The sequence below is a fragment of the Durio zibethinus genome, chromosome 24 (assembly GCF_047325235.1).
Source record: "Durio zibethinus cultivar Kanyao isolate XHJ-2024 chromosome 24, ASM4732523v1, whole genome shotgun sequence".
In the NCBI taxonomy this organism is placed as follows: domain Eukaryota; kingdom Viridiplantae; phylum Streptophyta; class Magnoliopsida; order Malvales; family Malvaceae; genus Durio; species Durio zibethinus.
The window spans coordinates 21,389,314-21,407,185 of record NC_143185.1 but is presented as its reverse complement, the minus strand read 5'-3'; the positions used below and the strand labels follow the sequence as shown (position 1 = coordinate 21,407,185).

General features: G+C 32.9%; 2 protein-coding genes across 3 annotated transcripts; both read right to left on the bottom strand.

Annotated features, from left to right (window-relative positions):
* Positions 1-5,315: 5,315 nt before the first annotated feature.
* Positions 5,316-6,362, bottom strand: LOC111316486 (B3 domain-containing protein At2g33720-like). The gene has a single exon (XM_089753476.1). The coding sequence runs from the start codon at positions 6,360-6,362 to the stop codon at positions 5,565-5,567; it is 798 nt and encodes a 265-aa protein (XP_089609602.1). The 3' UTR covers positions 5,316-5,564.
* Positions 6,363-14,017: 7,655 nt separating this feature from the next.
* Positions 14,018-16,691, bottom strand: LOC111316271 (protein STRICTOSIDINE SYNTHASE-LIKE 5-like). 2 transcript variants are annotated; one of them, XM_022918288.2, is made up of 4 exons: positions 16,201-16,691; positions 15,121-15,428; positions 14,842-14,974; positions 14,018-14,568 (listed from the first exon to the last, which is right to left on the bottom strand). In XM_022918288.2, exons 1-4 carry the CDS (start codon positions 16,660-16,662, stop codon positions 14,287-14,289), a joined length of 1,185 nt encoding a protein of 394 aa, XP_022774023.1. In that variant the 5' UTR covers positions 16,663-16,691; the 3' UTR covers positions 14,018-14,286. The 2 variants fall into 2 exon arrangements, with proteins under 2 accessions (XP_022774023.1, XP_089609998.1); XM_089753872.1 differs by having other exon boundaries at positions 15,199-15,428.
* Positions 16,692-17,872: the final 1,181 nt, after the last annotated feature.

The following is a 17,872-nucleotide window of genomic DNA, read 5'->3' as shown; positions in this document are numbered from 1 at the left end:
AACACTTTATTTTATCACTGAATTTAGATCTATGTTTAAACTTATTACGACCTTTTGAATTTTGACCTCTATTAATATTTTTACTCTTGTTTTCTATGATCAAAGCTTGATTTTCAGGGTCTGAATCTTTTCATCTTGTTTCTTCGTTAAGCATACTATCATTTACCATCTTCAATGTCACTTTGTAATCAGAAGCTGAATTAAGAACAGTCACAACTAGTGTATTCCAACTGTCTGGTAATGAACCCAAAAGAAAAAATACCTTCATTTCATCATCCATATTAAGCTTCATAATAGTTATTCGATCAAATATATCTTAAAAATCACTCAAGTGCTCTGTAATCGATCATCCATCCATATATTGTAAAGTTGCTAGCTTTTTAACAAGCATAACTTTATTATACCTATTTTTCTCTCACACAATGCTGTTAACTTTTTTTAAATAGTGTGAGCATCTGTCTTTTATGCTACATAATGAAACACGTTGATATCAACCCATTTTTTAATTGTAGCCAACACCTTTATGCCTAACTTTTTCAGCTTTCATCTTTCATATCTACTGGTTTAACCAAATCACTCAATATCGGTTCATACAAATCTTTGCAATATAAAGGATTTTCCATCATAAGCTTTCAAATTGAATAATTTGATACTGTCAATTTTATCATGGAACCTGTATTACTCTCTATAATGTCAAATAAAATGTACTTTTATCTTGGGCTACTTTTGTATCTATGTCTCAAAATAACCCTCGCTCCGATACTACTTGTTGAGCCTAAAGTAATAAACACAACAACGCAAAAGTAATATATCACAATAAACCTATAGTAATAGACAACAATTAATAATGCATGATAAATAAAGCAGACCAAGATTTAGATGAAAAATCCTTCAATATAGAGGAAAAAATCATGGACCACAAAAAAAAAATCTTCACTATCAAATAATAGATATATAAAGTTCTTTTATAGCTAAAACTAGAGCTAATTAATAACTAGAAAAATAATTGAAGAAATCTCACCAAATAGGTGACTCAACAATACACCATAGATTTGTTTCTAGAGAGCTTTAAATCCAATCTTTACTATTTAAAATGTTAAACTCTGAATCATAAACTTGTCGATATAGTTTCAGCTTAATCAGATCACAAATCAATTTTCGTTTAACCAACTCTTCCTTTTTCTTTTTCTCTATTTTTTTTGGCTTCTTTTTTTTTTTTCCTTTTTCTTGGATTTCGTCACCACTTTTTTTTTTTTTTTCATCTTAAAATAGTTTTATTTCTTTTTATTAAGTAGTTAAGACTCTATATAAAAAAAAATTAATACCTATGATTTTTGATTAATACGAACCCAATTATATAGGGCTGGACCATATTTTACTAACAGTTTTGTGCAAAATTAGGTCCCACTTCGTACTTCTTCTTATTATAATATTTTTTCGCTACCGTTGGTCTATCGACCTTATATCTGTGGATTTAAACTATTAGGCAATCATGAATAGCCAACCTTGAATGTTTTATAAACTAATTTTAATTAATGACTTTAATAAACACTGGTAGGGAAGAAGGTATCGTAATAATGATTGGGAAGACAGTGCAGCAGACGCCGGGCATGTACCAGTTGTTTACAATTTGATGATCATAAACAAAATTAATCTTACCTATTCATATTGTTCATCTCTTGAACCTAACATTAAAGAATGATAAACGATTGCAGGTAGCTGGCTAAATATGTTACGAGGATCTTTTAATTCCATCACCATCGTATGGCCAATGATTAGGCTTTGGCCTGAATTTTCTTTCTTATTATAAATAGAAAGAAGAATTATGAATGTCTGAGCATATATCGACTTTCGAATTTAGTCTTTTGAGCATTTTTTCTGCATAAATATGGCAGGCTCATCTGTAATTCATGGGGTGAACGTTCCATTGAGATCCATTAGCTTGCCATCAAAGGTAACGAGTTTGTTTTTTTCTTGTTTTGGAAAGATATATTTGAGACTTTGTCTGTCCCAATCATAGATGGAAAAATCTAAAAATGAGAGATGGAGATGACGACGTTTTTGTCAATATAAGCTGTGCACGGTCATTTTCCACTGCAAACACCCACACACCTTTCTTTTACTGTAGACATATGGGAAGAAAGATGAGGGTTGAAGTTTGAAATAATTGCATGAGAATGGGGGGAATTAATTAATTGTAAATTGCACGCAGATGATCCCTCACTACCGTTAAATATGTAGAGTCAAAGTATTTGAGTTTACATTATATAGAGACTACCCCTGTCAAATTTATTTGCCACATCGCATGCAAATTTAACTGTAATATTTTTATTTTTTAGTATAAAGGAAGCTTGTAAAAATTCACTTTTTTTTAATAAAAAAGTTGGTGAATTTTTTGCATTAAATCTCAAATTCTGTTTAAAATTTAAATTTTGCTTTATTAGAAGTTAATATAAAAATTGCTTATCTATAGATAAATATATATATATATATATATGTAATGTAAAAATAGTTAAATCTAAGATTTGTAGTCATAAAATTTGTTCAAGTTGGGCCAAAGCTTTGGTGCTTTAGCCAGCCCAGTCCTAATTGGGTCTATATTCCTCCGACCCATAGTTTGGACTTTCGACTGAACTTACGAGTCATGCCAACCTCCCAAAATTATCGTATACAGCACTTATTTCATAAAGAACAATTATATTCTCTGGTAGGCAGTGGGACGGTTACGGTTTGTTTACATCCACCATCCCTTCCCCAGGATGATGAAATTATTGTCACTACCACTCGATTTTTCTGTAACATCTAGGCTCTATCTGCTGGGCTGATTATGGTAGAACGCCATGTGACATCTCAGAGAAACGTTGACGCCACTAAAGGAACATTCACGTACAAGACTTTTGGTTTCAAGATTTACAAGCAGTCGAGAATGGTATCAAAGTGAAAGCTTATAAGTGAAGATATGCTGTCCTTCTCAATGTCCCATTAATTTATGTCTAGGATACAGAAAATCATGGAAGACAAGTAGACTCTGAACTTCCTTGGCTATGTAATGGAGCATGTGATGCATGTGATTTTCTGCATTAGAGTATTAGAATCTACTGGCCCTTCGCCCCTCTCTCAACCAAAAACTTCTTACTCTATTTGTTTCTGTTTAGGTTTACATTGTCTTCCAAGTCTATATATAAACGGCCGCTTTAGATTCTTTGCCTTGGGGTCTAGCTTTGTGCAAAATCAGATCCCACTTCGTACTTCTTCTTGTTCTAATATTTTTTCCGCTACCGTTGGTCGATTGACCTTATATCTTTGGTTCTAAATTTTAGGCAATCATGAATTGCCAGCCTTGAATGTCTTATAAACTAATTTTAATTAATGACTTTAATAAACACTGGTAGGGAACAAGGCATCGCACTAATGATTGGGGAGACAGGGCAGCAGATGCACGGCATGTACCGGTTGTTTACAATTAGAGGATCATAAACAAAATTAATCTTACCTATTCATATTGTTCATCTCTTGAACCTAACATTAAAGAATGATAAACGATTGCAGGTAGCTGGCTAAATATGCTACAAGGATCTTTCAATTCCATCACCATCGTATCGCCAATGATTGGGCTTTGGCCTGAATTTTCTTTCTTATTATAAAGAGATAGAAGAATTATGAATGGCTGAGCATATATCGACTTTCGAATTTAGTCTTTTGAGCGCTTTTTCTGCGTAAATATGGCAGGCTCGTCTGTAATTCATGGGGTGAACGTTCCAGTCAGATCCATTAGCTTGCCATCCAGGTTGCGGCGTAATTTGTACAGCTTCACGAACAATTCACGCTGGTGGTGAGACAATTTGTACAGGTTTCACTAGGCTTGCAAAGTTGTATAACAACATTGAGGAAATCCTTCAGTCTCCGCTCACTCAAGAATTCCTTCGCCATCAGCAAAATAATGTAAAACTAGTAGAGGAGGCACTTGATGACTCGGTTGGATTGCTGGATGCATGTGGTACCGCAAGAGACCTAATTACGATGATGGAGGAGCAAGTACAAGACCATCAGTCAGCTTTACGTTGTAGGGGCGCAGATTCAAGCATTGGAAGCAATATCCTTGCTGACATCAGCTTTAGAAAGAAATTGAAAAAAAATTTACTAAAAGCCTTAAGAGCACTGAAGAGATTGGAATGCAGCAATAATGGCGCCTTTCCTCTCTTTGATGTAGATTGCCATCTATCGATGGTGGTAAAAGCACTGAGAGAATCCAAAGCCATCACAATTTTCATGTTTCACTGATGCTATTTCTTTCAATGCCAGTAATGAAAACGTTGGTCTTTGATTTCAAATTGATACCAGTAGCTGCAGCCAAGAGAAGGGAGAAGCCTTTCAATGCGGCGGGGATTGTGGACTTTACCTTGTATACACTCCATGGACAAGTCCCGAAAAATGATGCTAAGATTGATGCACAGACTGAACTAAGGAGATTAGAGACACTGTCTGCTAGCGTCAAAGGTCTCGAGGCAGGCTTAGATTGCCTGTTTAGATGCCTAATCCGAAATAGAGTGTCCTTACTTAATATCCTCACGCCTTGAAGACACTATTGTACACCTCATTGTTCATGCATGGCATCTGCATTTTAAAGGATTGATCCATGTTCAAGAACCAGATTTTTTAAAAGAATTGTACAAGAACCGTGTTGAATTGTAATGGCACTTTATTCTTTTAATTTGTTATTTGTGCTCTACCTATGATTCAAAATTAGCATCCCAAATAGCTATATTAATAGTATTTAGGGTGCAGTTTTTTACTTGTGAAATTGCTGGTGCAGCACATTGAGTTGCATTCTGAAAGAAAATAACAAAAATGTAAATACCAAATATACCTTGCTTCTTTCAATTCCTTGTGATGCACGAGCTATAGTTTCTCGTTATAGTCAATGTCAATGATTTCAGGCCTCACTTGGTTTATATTAAGCAGACGATCTTACCACCAGTTTAGAAAAACTCATCTAAAAACAGAAATAATAATTGTTTTACTAAGTACATCTTACTGGCTCTTTCCAACAAGATTGTCAGTGTTCTATTATGTCATTGCTTCTAGAATCATAAAATTAGGACATAAATCGGAGGTCTTTTATATCTTTCCCTGTAGGCACAAGCTTGATGGTTTCAATTGCATACTTTAACTATATCATTAATTTGCATACTCTATATTATGTAATCAGTATTCAGTACATAATTTGATTAACAATGAGTTAACTTGCTTTGCCGTGGACAATTTTTGCAATGGAGTTTTGGGAATGCAAAGGGGAAAATCTGAGTATTCTTTTAACCCATCAAATATAAACTTTTTACTAGTAATTATTATTGCTAATATTGCTTGGAAAACAAGATAGACATAATGATCACCAGCTAATAGAAAATAAGCACAAATAACCAAAACGATTGAAGTTTAACAGATAAATGAGGATGTCCATTGCCAAACTTTCTAAGTTTCAACTACACTCAACTCAGAGTTGATTATATTAAATCAATAAACTGTATCACCATTGCCAAAAAAAAAAAAAAAACTTGAAGAAGTTAATGCCTTGCAGGTTGGTTAAGAACAGAAAATTTGAATCTTGAACTGCAACCGTCCCAGTAAAGGCCAATTTCGTCACCAAGCTTCAGTTCCCTCCTCTTCACAAAGTCCTTGATCCAATTCTTGATGAGCACATTGGCCCCATTGTTCCATTGCCTGAAAATCATCTCATGTTCAGTCTTTGTATCACAATCCCACACAGAAACTGGCAACCCTTCCTTAGCTTTCGTAAGTTGATCAGCATTCCAGAAGGGAAAAATATGAGATTCTACGACCTTCGATGCCAACAAGAGCCTAGACATGTTGCCGAGGTCACTTTCAAAAAGCTGCTTTTTAATGCACCAAGTATCATGGCCAGGCCTCAATTCAGTCACAACGGCCTTACAACTTTCTTCTCTCTCAATTTTAGATCTCTTGTTTCTGCAGGACGAAACTTTTCTTAAACTGCTAGGATTCTCCGTTCTTTCTCTCTTCTTGGAACAGCAAGCGTCATCGAAACCCATGTTCAGTTGCAAAGAAGGACCTCCAACCTTCGGCTTCAGGAGGTTGTTCAGATTATATTCTTCCCTTTGATATTGATTGCTAAATTCACTGGCTTCGAAACTCTTCTGCCCTTTTTCAGTTGCAGGACTCTTTTCTTTGGCTTCCCAAATATAATCCCCTGAAAGAGACAATTCTAATGAAACACCGCTCAGTTCCAAAGAAACACCCTCGCTTTTCTTCTCTACGAAGTTCTCCATCTTATGTTCTTTTCTTTGATATTGATCATTAATATAATTACTCTCACCAACTGCCATGTCATCAACGGGGTATATTCCAGACTATATTCGGAATTGTCTCTTCCTTCGTGGCAGTCGTCGGTCCATTCTCTGGAAATGTATTTGGTCTGGCACATTCGTATATCCATGTTTTATGCGGGAAAAGATTAAGAACCCACGAAAGTATGGTGGAATGTGGTGGCTCAACTGGGGCCTCGGGACCTTGGATATGGGCGTTGCGGCTGGGATTCGTGTTGTGACTGAATCTGGTTTTAAACGGAGCTTATTTAAACCTCAAGAAGGTAAGCCTAAAAAAGATATATATGTTAGAATGTATATTATATTTAGTTGACTTATAAAATTGGGTTTTATTTTTTGGATATATTTTGTGGGCTTTAAACTCATTTATACATTTGTATATATATATATATATGTGTGTGTTTTACAACTCTAAAAATAATATTGTTTTTCATTCTTCAAGTCATCATTATATCAGAGCTTCGATGATTATTATTTCTTTTTGTTTCAGTTTGGGTTTGGTGAAATTGAAATTGCCTTTGTCTTTTTTTACTTTTATTCATTGGCTACAAGTTGACTAAATACTTTATTGGTTTTGGATTATTTACCCATGTAATTGGCTTGTTTGGTTCACTTGTTATGAATTGATCAATTTATTGGCTTGTTACGGGTTGATCAATGTATTGGCTTTGAATTATTTTTCTTTCATGGCTCTTTCAAAATCATCACAGCCTATTACAGTGAAATTAGATGGAACAAACTACACTTATTGGTTCTTAAAAAATTTTGGGGGGAAGCTGCACTTATTTCAATTTTGTTATTAATCGTATTCCTTCTTTTATCATTGGTGGAATTTCTCTTTTTGAACGCTTGTATAACAATACTTTAAATTATTCTGAGCTTTGTATTTTTAGTTCTACATGTTTTGTTTCACTTCCTAAAGTTCAGTGTAATAAATTACCTCAAAAAATTACCATTTATGTGTTTTTAGGGTATGGTATTGGACAAAAAAGATATCATTACTATGACCATATTGTGCAAAAACTTCGTGTTTCTCGGCATGTTACTTTTTTGAAAAATATTTTGATGTGTTCATTGCTTTGTTTTAAAAAATCTACCAATGATTCTTATGAGTTTTTTTTTTTTTTTATCTTTTTTTATCATTTTGTTAATTTAATTGACTTTAATTAATCTTTTCATGTGTCCCAAAGTTCTTCAACTCCTCAATAGATTCATCTAAATGAAGCTTGTCCCATCATTGACTCTACCATAAGCAATCATGCACCACCATTGTTCAATTCGTCAGAGCTGTCTATCCCAGAACTTAGATGTTCAACATGTGAGCGAATTCTTTCAAAACATTATCATTATTTTCATTGTTTCTTATATATTGTTCTTTCTGTTTATGAACCTAAATCTTATCGTGAAGTAAGTTCTAATCCTTTTTGGCAAGTAGCTATGAAAGAAGAATTAGATGCCTTAGAGAAAACTCATACTTGGGATCTTATTGATTTATTTTTTAAAAAATTTGTAATAGATTGTAAATGAGTGTACAAGGAAAAAACTATATCAAATGGGTATATCGAGAGATATAAAGCTAGGTTGGTTGCAAAAGGATTTACACAAGAATATGGTATTGACTTTGAAGAAACCTTTGCTCTTGTAGCTCGAATGACTTTTATTTGAACTCTTGTAGTTATTACTTCTATTTGATGATGGGCTTTATCACAAATGAATGTAAAAAATGCTTTCTTGAATAGAGATATTCATGAAGAAGTTTATATGAAACCTCTTCCTGGATTGTCTTGCCAAACTAATCAAGTGTGCAAGCTTTGACAAGCTTTATATGATTTTTAGCAAGCACTGTGTGCTTGGTTTGAGAAATTCAGTATTACTATACTTGACTTTGGATTTTTGTATAGTCCTTATGATTTAGCATTATTTATTCATTAATCTGAAAGAGGTATTGTATTTTTGTATCTTTATGTTGATGATATGATGATAATTAGAAATGATAACCTTGGTATTCAGAATATAAAAAATCGTTTCAGAAAAACCTTTGAAATGAATAATCTTTGTCCATTACAATATTTTCTAGGAATTGAAGTTGATTTTTCCTCTCATGGATATGTCTTGTCTCAAGTGAAATATGCTTCTGATCTTATTTCTAAAGGTAGCTTATTTGATAATAAAACTGTTGATACTCCTCTTGAAACTAATGTCAAAATGAAAGCTATTAATGGAGAACTTTTCAATGATACTACTTTGTATAGATAGTTGGTTCGTAGTCTTATATATTTAACAGTTACAAGACCGGATATTAATCATGCAGTTTAAGTTGTAAGTAAATATAAAAACCCATACCCTACCTGCAAGATATTATCTACTTTGATTAAAGTCTCACAGTTTTATCTTACAAAAGGTCCTCACGGATTTGAGATTAAGTCTTAACTTATATATCATAACAGATTCACAGAATCTCTTAATATTGGATTATGGTGTTATAAACTCTCCATATTAAAGCTTAACGTCCCTATCAAGCCTAATACAAAACACATATAGATTACAAGATCATACCAAACGTTGAGATTCTAGAGATGATTCTTATTGTGTAGCATTTAGCTTTTACAAGATTTTAGAGGTAGCTCTCATAGCGTAACACTTAGTTTTCATCCGACTGGTGATCGCTCTAATACCATCTATGGAGACCTATACCCAACCTATGAGGTATTATCCACTTTGACTCAAAGATCTCATGATTTTGTCTCATAAAAGATGCCTCACAGGTTTGAAATTAAGTCTTAATTTATATATCATAATAGATCCACATAATCTCTTAATATGAGATTGGGGTGTCACAGCCAATTTATGATAGCACTTTGGACAATTTACTTTGCTGCAGTTCTTAGGATATTGGGATATTTGCAAGGAATGCTACATATAGGTTTGCTATTCTTATCAACTTCTAAACTTCAACTTTGTACTTTTTCTGATTATAATTGGGCTGGTGATGGTTATTGTGTTTTTTTTTTTTTTTTGAGTGATTCTTTGATATCTTGAAAAAGAAAAAAATAAAAAGTTATGGTGCATTTAAGTACTGAAGTAGAGTATAGAGCTTTATCAGACACTATAGTAGAAATTATATGGTTGTATCGGTTACTTATAGATTTAGGTGTTGACACGCCTACTCCTATTTTACTTTTTTATGATAGCAAGAGTGTAATTCAAATTGTTCACAATGATATTTTGCATGAACAGATAAAACGTATTGAAATAGATTGTCATTTTATCAAATAGGAGATATGCAAAGGCACTATTATGCTACCATAGATTTCTTCTGAATCATAAGTGATGGATCCTTTTACAAAGTTTATTTCAAGTTCACATTTTTGTTATTTAGTTTCCAAACTCCAAATGTTTCATTTTAAAGCATTTCAGTTTGAGGGGTTGTTAAAATGTATATTATATTTAGTTGACTTATAAGGTTGGACTTTATTTTTGGATATATCTTGTGAACTTTAAACCCATTTATACATTTATATATATATATATGTATTTTACAACCCTAGAAATAATATTGTTTTTCATTTTTCAAGTCATCAATATATACATACTTATATATAGATCAGCAAGCAGAATAAAGCATTTACACTTTTTGACGAACTTCTCCCTCAAAGAGAGCACATGCTGTGTGATAGAAATGTACCTAATTATCGAAGCTTAAATTCAACATCTAAACAATAGGTTTTGAAAATTCCAAAGAATGCATTGAGATGGTTCGAATTCAAATGGCAGTTGCATGGTGTTTGATGCTTTTAGATACATAGGGATGACTAACATCTTCTCTTCAATTATATTAAACCAAATGCATATAGGAGACAATTTAAATCTAGTTAACAAAATTTCCAAAATTTTCAACATAGCGAAACAAAAGAATCACAACTTATCACCAGTACAAATCTATTCTTAACAAGCATCTCGACTTTTAGCAAATGATATCTAGTAATTCCAACAATTTGGCTACACACTAGTGTTTCTACACAACCTCACATTAAAATTTTTTGTGTAAAAAATCATATTATAGTTAATGATACATTGTCTTACAATATCAGCAGCAACGGTAGGTTAAAACATCTAAGCAAGTATAAGGCCTTAACTTTTTTTCAAGTTATTGGACTAAAGGCAAAGATTCCAAACTATATATGCGGCTTCAAACACAACATAAGTCATATAAATTACTACAAACTCCTTTACTAAAAGGATAAACTCGCTCAAGAATCCCTCTATATATAAAAAATGGCAACTATGTAAGATGTCAACACATGGTTAATCATTTATAAAAATAGTTAATCTGTGCTGAAGACAAAGTCCTGAGTTGAGATTCATACCATGAATTTTTTTTTTAATAGTTGAGATTAACAAAATTTGAACTTTACTTGTCAAGATTAAAAATTCAGTATCACATGACTATTGCTTCATACTATAGATTTACCTTCTTGATTTTCTCTCATCAATGCTTTACTTTCTCTTCATACCAACAAGTAACTAATGAAATGTAACATATTAAAATCAAATCAAGATAGTCTTTTGATCTAAAGTTAACAATTCCATTGATATACATAATGACATGATACTGTACCTTTAGGATGAATTAAATGCATAATTTGCATGATGCAAAATAGTATGAAAAGAAGAAAAGCACCCACTAACCTTAGATATGGGATATGCCTACATCTAACAAGTTCATAAGTAGTACTTTAATTTGTTAGAACAAGATAGCTATATGAAAAATAAAGGTTCCTATATTAGAACAATGCTCATTGTGGACAACATGAAACTAATCATTAAAATCTGAAATTCGATGCTGAAAACAAGTAAAAATAACCAAAGTTATCTAAGAAAAAATAGAAGAAAAAGTAATATATTACAGAAATTGCCAAGGCAATCAATAGCAAAATCATGATAACGTCTTTCCACCTGTCAACAATATTTTTCCAGGTTAAATTTTAGATTTAGGTAAATATACAAGCTCTATCTCAACTTGGAAAAAAAATGAAGGTAAATACACAAGTTTCAAACGAAACGAAAGTTAAACAATTAATAGATCATTAGCCACCCATAGTCTCACACTAGAAAATATTGGAACTGCCATAACATGTTAGAAAGAAAAAGGTACTGTGATATGATAACATACCAAGCCCTTGATTTTTTTTCTTTTTTTATTATATTCAATAATTTAAAAATATATTTTTTAAAAAATTTCTTGTGTGAAACTCTCTTCTATCAAAATTGTTCTTTTTTTCTTTTTAAACTTTTTCCTACTTCATCTTTTTTTTTTAAATTTTTTTCAAAAAAAATTATATTAAAATTTGTTTTAATTTAATTCTCATTTTTTGTTACCTTTCATCATTTTTAATTTTAAATTAAATAAATTTTATAATAAAAAATCAATTAAATATATATAACAAAATAAAAAAAAAATTAACTCGTGACAATGCAAATGTTTTGCTAATATACTGTGAAGTATAACACTTTAGCTGTGAGGTATTATCCATTTTGATCCAAAGGTCTTATAGTTTTATCCCACAGAAGACACCTCAAAAGTTTAGTTTTAAACCTCAACTTAAATATTATAGCAAATTCTCAAAATCTCTCGATGTGGGATTGGAGTGTTACAAACGCTTCTCATTAAAGTTTAATGTCTTCTTTAAGCCTAACACTAAGCACACATAGATTATAGGATCACACCAGATGTTGAGATTTTAGAGGTGGCTCTCACTGTGTTGCACTTAGCTCCCATAGGATTCTAGAGGTAGATCTCACAGTGTAGCACTTAGCTCATATCCGCTGGTGATCGTTTTGATACCACTAATTTATCCCGCTCCAAACCCAAAGATTTAGATCGTAATAATGCTGCATACTCATGAGACGAATCTCATAAGCATGCATGGCAACGTATATCAAACTAAATCAAAATCTCTAATAATATCTAAAGAGAAAAAAAAATCGTTATTCACTATCAACTTAAGCTTAAGGTAACTATTTTATCAAATTCACACAAAAATTACTTACAACTTATCATTACTCATAATCAAATTCACCGAACTTTCTCTTCATTACAAATTCCAAAGCTGATGTTTAAAAATCAATCGTATTAGGAAATCTATGATTAACAAAAATCATAAAACAACAAAATCTCTATGGATTGAAAATCTAATTTATCTTAAACTTACAAAATTTTAAAAGATCAAAACTGTTCTCCACAACAATCGTTGAGCTTAGGATATCATTTTCACCAAAATTCAAATTAAAATCATTTCATTTACAACCATCAACACTCCTTATCAAACAAATCTAAATTTTTTCCTTAAAACAAATTTTCAAAACAAATATCTTCGTATCAATCGAACAAAGTAATCCAAAATCTCTAGAATCATGAACATGGCCTGATACCATTTGTAGAGATCCGAATTTAATATATGAGATATTGTTCACTTTGACCCGAAGGTCTTATGATTTTGTTCTATAAAATGCATCTCACAAATTTGGGTTTAAATTTCAACTTAAATATTATAACAGATTCCAAAAGTCTCCCGATATGGGATTAGGGTGTTACAAACTTTCTTCATTAAAGCTTGACGTCCTTGTCAAGTTTAATACAAAGTACTCGAATCCACTGAATTATATCAAACGTTGAGCATGCCCAACGTAAAGTACACACAGATCACATAATCACACAAAATGTTACGATTTTAGAGGTGACTCTCACCATGTAGCACTTAGCTCCTGTTCGATTAGTGATTGCTTTAATATCATTTGTGGAGACCTATAACTAACTTGAGAAGTATTATCTGTTTTGATTAAAAGTTCTTACGATTTTATCTTACAAAAAATATCTCACAAATTTAAGCTTAAACCTTAACTTAAATATCATAATAAATCTTCAAAATTTCTTGATATGAAATTGGAGTATTACATATACTTCAAACATAAATATTATGTTTAATATTGAAACCAATTACATTCCCAAGGGCCATACTGAGCCTCGATGTCCTATATTTAATGCTATCCATTAGATGCTATTAATTTAATTTGGTACCCAAGTTGTATGTTTGTCAATTTTTAATTTACATGAAAGGATTAAATTTTAACAAAAACAAATTAATATTTTAATATTTTATTAATAAAGCACATAATTATTGGTTTGAAATATCGTTATCCTAGCTTTTCATAGTTATTTAATCAAGTCTTGTGTTGCCATCTAATCAATTCAACAATTGAACAAAACGTTTTATTTACTATAGCTAATAGTATCCAAATATATTCAATTAGTCATGGCAATTGGAAACAATGAAATGTTGGTGAGTAGCAGTTCTGGCATATTTTCATTTTTTGATCGATTTGAATGATGCTTTAGTCAATAAACTAGAAGAAAAGAAAGAAACAGGCTACACTCAAAGTTACACAACCCCTAACCCTAATTAAGATTGTGATAGGGAGATTTTTTTGTTAAAGAATATTTTCCTGAGTTATGTTAACAAATGTTTTTACTTGATTAGGGTATTTTCTTCATCTGTCCAATGACCATGATGAGTTGCCGATCAAAAAATTGATGGCCGGCCGACCCCTTGTTAATTATACTACTTGAAAGAAAAATAATAAACCACGCGTAATCATCAATTTCAAATCATTCGTCAATATTACTCCTACTTTTATTCAGGCATGAGTGTACATGTGGCCAGATAATATATATTTGGGTGGCCGTCTTAATTGTTGATATATCACTAGAACAACTTTATACATGTTGGGATGACACCTGTAGCTGGAGAAATGGAAATACAAAGCCCCATATATTAATACTCTACCAACCATTGAGACGTGACTCGATCTTTAGGAAGAAAAGAAAGCGGTACCCCATCCTCTAGAATAGCTCAATAGTGGATTGTCAAGACCTCGCTTGCGCTGCATGTTGATCCAGATTGAGGCGGATAATATAGGGGTAAAACACGGAACCGCAGTATAGATAGTTCTTTATCTTGATTCCAGTTGAAACCAAATTTAATTCAACGTCCTGATATTGTGCAACTGGTTTTCCATCCATGTCCACGGCCAACACTCCACCATTTTTCTCCGTGCTCACTCGCCGCCCAGTCAACCTTTCAATAATTGCCGCTGTCTTTCGAACCAGTGGATATTTGAATGCTAAATCCCAGAACAGTGTATTTTCCTGCCACCAAATGCACCACAATTAATTAACTACATATATATCAACTACCAGCTGCCACTAATCATCAGGCTACAATTATTTATTACATTCTAAACCATAATTTAGGTTAGTTATAATTTAAACATTATTTCATCATCAAGTACCATTGCTTAAAAAAGATACAGTGATATTGAAAAGAGATGAATAATTAATGCTTCGTTCATTATAGGCTAGAGCATCCATTATTAGTATTTGTTGTTCAATAATAGGAGAGTATAAAGTTGGCAGTGTTACCGTGCCCAATGCAATCCAGTAATGGCCTTCTCCATCATATCTAATATTATCAGGCATCCCTGGTAAGTTATCCATAAATTTTTCCACATTTCCTTTTTTTATGCCCTTGATGTAATACTTTCTGCACCTCCTCCTGCGAAAATATATACAACTCTTTATTATTAGCCAAAAAATAAAGCATGCACTGAATTAATTAGGTTAAACTGATAAAAATAGGAGATAAGCATTTAGTTTCCAATTAATTAAACATAGGGTGTAAGCAACCAATTAAAGACATACATGGTGGTTTCACAAAATACTAGATAATCTTGATCAGGTGACACTGCAATTCCATTAGCAAAGTAGAGATCACTTAACAGCACTTCGGTTCGTTTGGAGACGGGATCAAAGCTTATAAGTCGACCATAAGGCCTGCCCTCAAACAAGTCCTGTCTTACTTCGTTTAAGCTATACTTATGGGAAGCATCTGTGAAATAGATCATGCCATCCTCTGCTACATCAACATCATCCGTTAACTTGAATTTCAAATCTTCGGCTCCATCAGCTAGCAGCTCTATAGCACCATCTCTACTTATATTTAATAGCCCCTATGTTGATAACACATAATCATACATATTACCCCAAAATGTGATCATTGACAACTCCAATAAATTAACGAACATTATTTTCTAGGCAAGAGTACATATCTAAAATATTATTTAGATTAGTACTATTACCATAGCTAGTATACTCTATTATCTGACCTTGCAGATTTTTTAATCAAACAATATATTATCAGTTATGGAATTTATTACTACTAGTATTATTTATATATGTGATAGTAATTGAGATGGACGTTAATGTAAAAATGAAAATGATAACCATGCCTGCATTGATTCTTGTAGCTGATTAAACTAATACAAGATTACTAATACAAATAAAAAAATATTAAATACTAGTGCGACTCAACCATCTCACATGTTACAATAATAATCAATTCCAAGAATACATATAACCAAGATTAATCACTTTTTTTGGTCATTTGTGAGCTATACAAGGGAGACAGATTTTTGAAGATTGTGAGTTTCAAAAAAATGTATGCACAAAATTTTTTTTCATATAAATTAAGTAAATAAAAATATGAGGATTAAAAATAAATTAAAACTTTTAAAAAATCAATCGCTTTATTATTTTATTTTTTTAGGTCCATACAATTACCTAATAATATTGACAGAGTTTACCAAAATATTACTCTATACACAGTTAATCACAGTGCCCGCAGTCTATGAACAATATTTTAATTTCTTTTTTTTTTTTAGGGGGGGGGGGGGGGGTGTGTGGTTAAGTAATTAACAATGTATATTAGTAAAACAGGCCCACCTTATAAGCGTCGGCAACGATGACTTCAGTGTTGAGTCCTAGAGCGAGGCCGAGCGGTCTACCCCCGGTCCTGACCCAGTTCTCAACCACCGTGTCACTGGCGGACTCATTCAACCAGACTCGCTTGATCCATCCATCTCCAGAGCCCGTGTAGATGACCTCTGACCTTGAATCATACACAATATCTTCCGGCCCCTGAAACTTCCCCACGCCCAATAACTCTGCCCCTAGTAGCATGCGATCGTTACGCAGCAAGGCCGGCTCGGGGGGCTGACTCAACTCGTGGAGGGGCATAGGAGCCGCGTCGAACGAGTCAAGGTGGTAGACAACTATAGCTGCAATCACAGGAAGCATTAAGGATAAGAAAAGAACCAAGGCCCTTGACCGCCTTTCTGAATTAAGAGTACTGTAGGGATCCGTAGGGGCCTTGACTGAGGAGGCTGAGTCTTTTGAATCAGGCATTGTATGACAAATAAACTAAGGGATACTGTATCAGAGATTGTCGTTCAGCAAAATATATATGGGCTCGAAATAAAGGTGATATTTTTCAAATCTAATGTTTTAATAGCACGGGACCCTACATGAAGAAATAAACTTGAGAAACTAAAGTGGGTAATGTTTTGTTTTACGCTAACCTGTGTGGTTTTGGATGGGAATTATCAGCAGAGGGTCAATATAAATAGGATCCGTCCTTCCTACGCTACAGCTATAGACAGCCTAATCAAAGGTGACGGGTTTGTTTTTGTCATGTATTGTAAAGATATATTGGAGACTTTGTCTCTCCCAATCATAGATGAAAAAATCTAAAAATGAGAGGTAGAGATGACGAGGATTTTGTCAGTATAAGCTGTGCACTGTCATTTTCCACTGCAAACACCCACACATCTTTCTTTTTCTGTAGACATGTGGGAAGAAAAATGAGGGTTGAAGTTTGAAATAATTGCATGAGAATGGGGGGAATTAATTAACTGTAAATTGCACGCAAATGATCCCTCATTACGCTTAAATATGTAAAGTCAAAGTATTTGAGTTTACATTATATAGAGACTACCCCTGTCAAATTTATTTGCCACATCGCATGTAAATTTGATTGTAATATTTTTATTTTTTTAGTATAAAGGAAGCTTGTAAAATTCACTTTTTTTTAATACAAAAGTTGGTGAATTTTTTGCATTAAATCTCAAATTTTGTTTAAAATTTAAAATTTTCTTTATTAGAAGTTAATATAAAAATTGCTTATCTATATATATATATAATGTAAAAATAGTTAAATCCAAGATTTGCAGTCATAAAATTTGTTCAAGTTGAGCCGAAGCTTTGGTGCTTTAGCCAGCCCAATCCTAATTGGGTCTATATTCCTCCGACCCATAGTTTGGACTTTCGACTGAACTCACGAGTCATGCCCACCTCAAAATTATCGTATACAGCACTTATTTCATAAAGAACAATTATATTCTCCGGTAGGCAGTGGGACGGTTACGGTTTGTTTACATCCACCATCCCTTCCCGAGGATGATGAAATTATTGTCACTACCACTCGATTGTTCTGTAACATCTAGGCTCTATCTGCTGGGCTGATTATGTTAGAACGCCTTGTGACATCTCGGAGAAACGTTGACGCCACTAAAGAAACATTCACGTACAAGACTTTTGGTTTCAAGATTTACAAGCA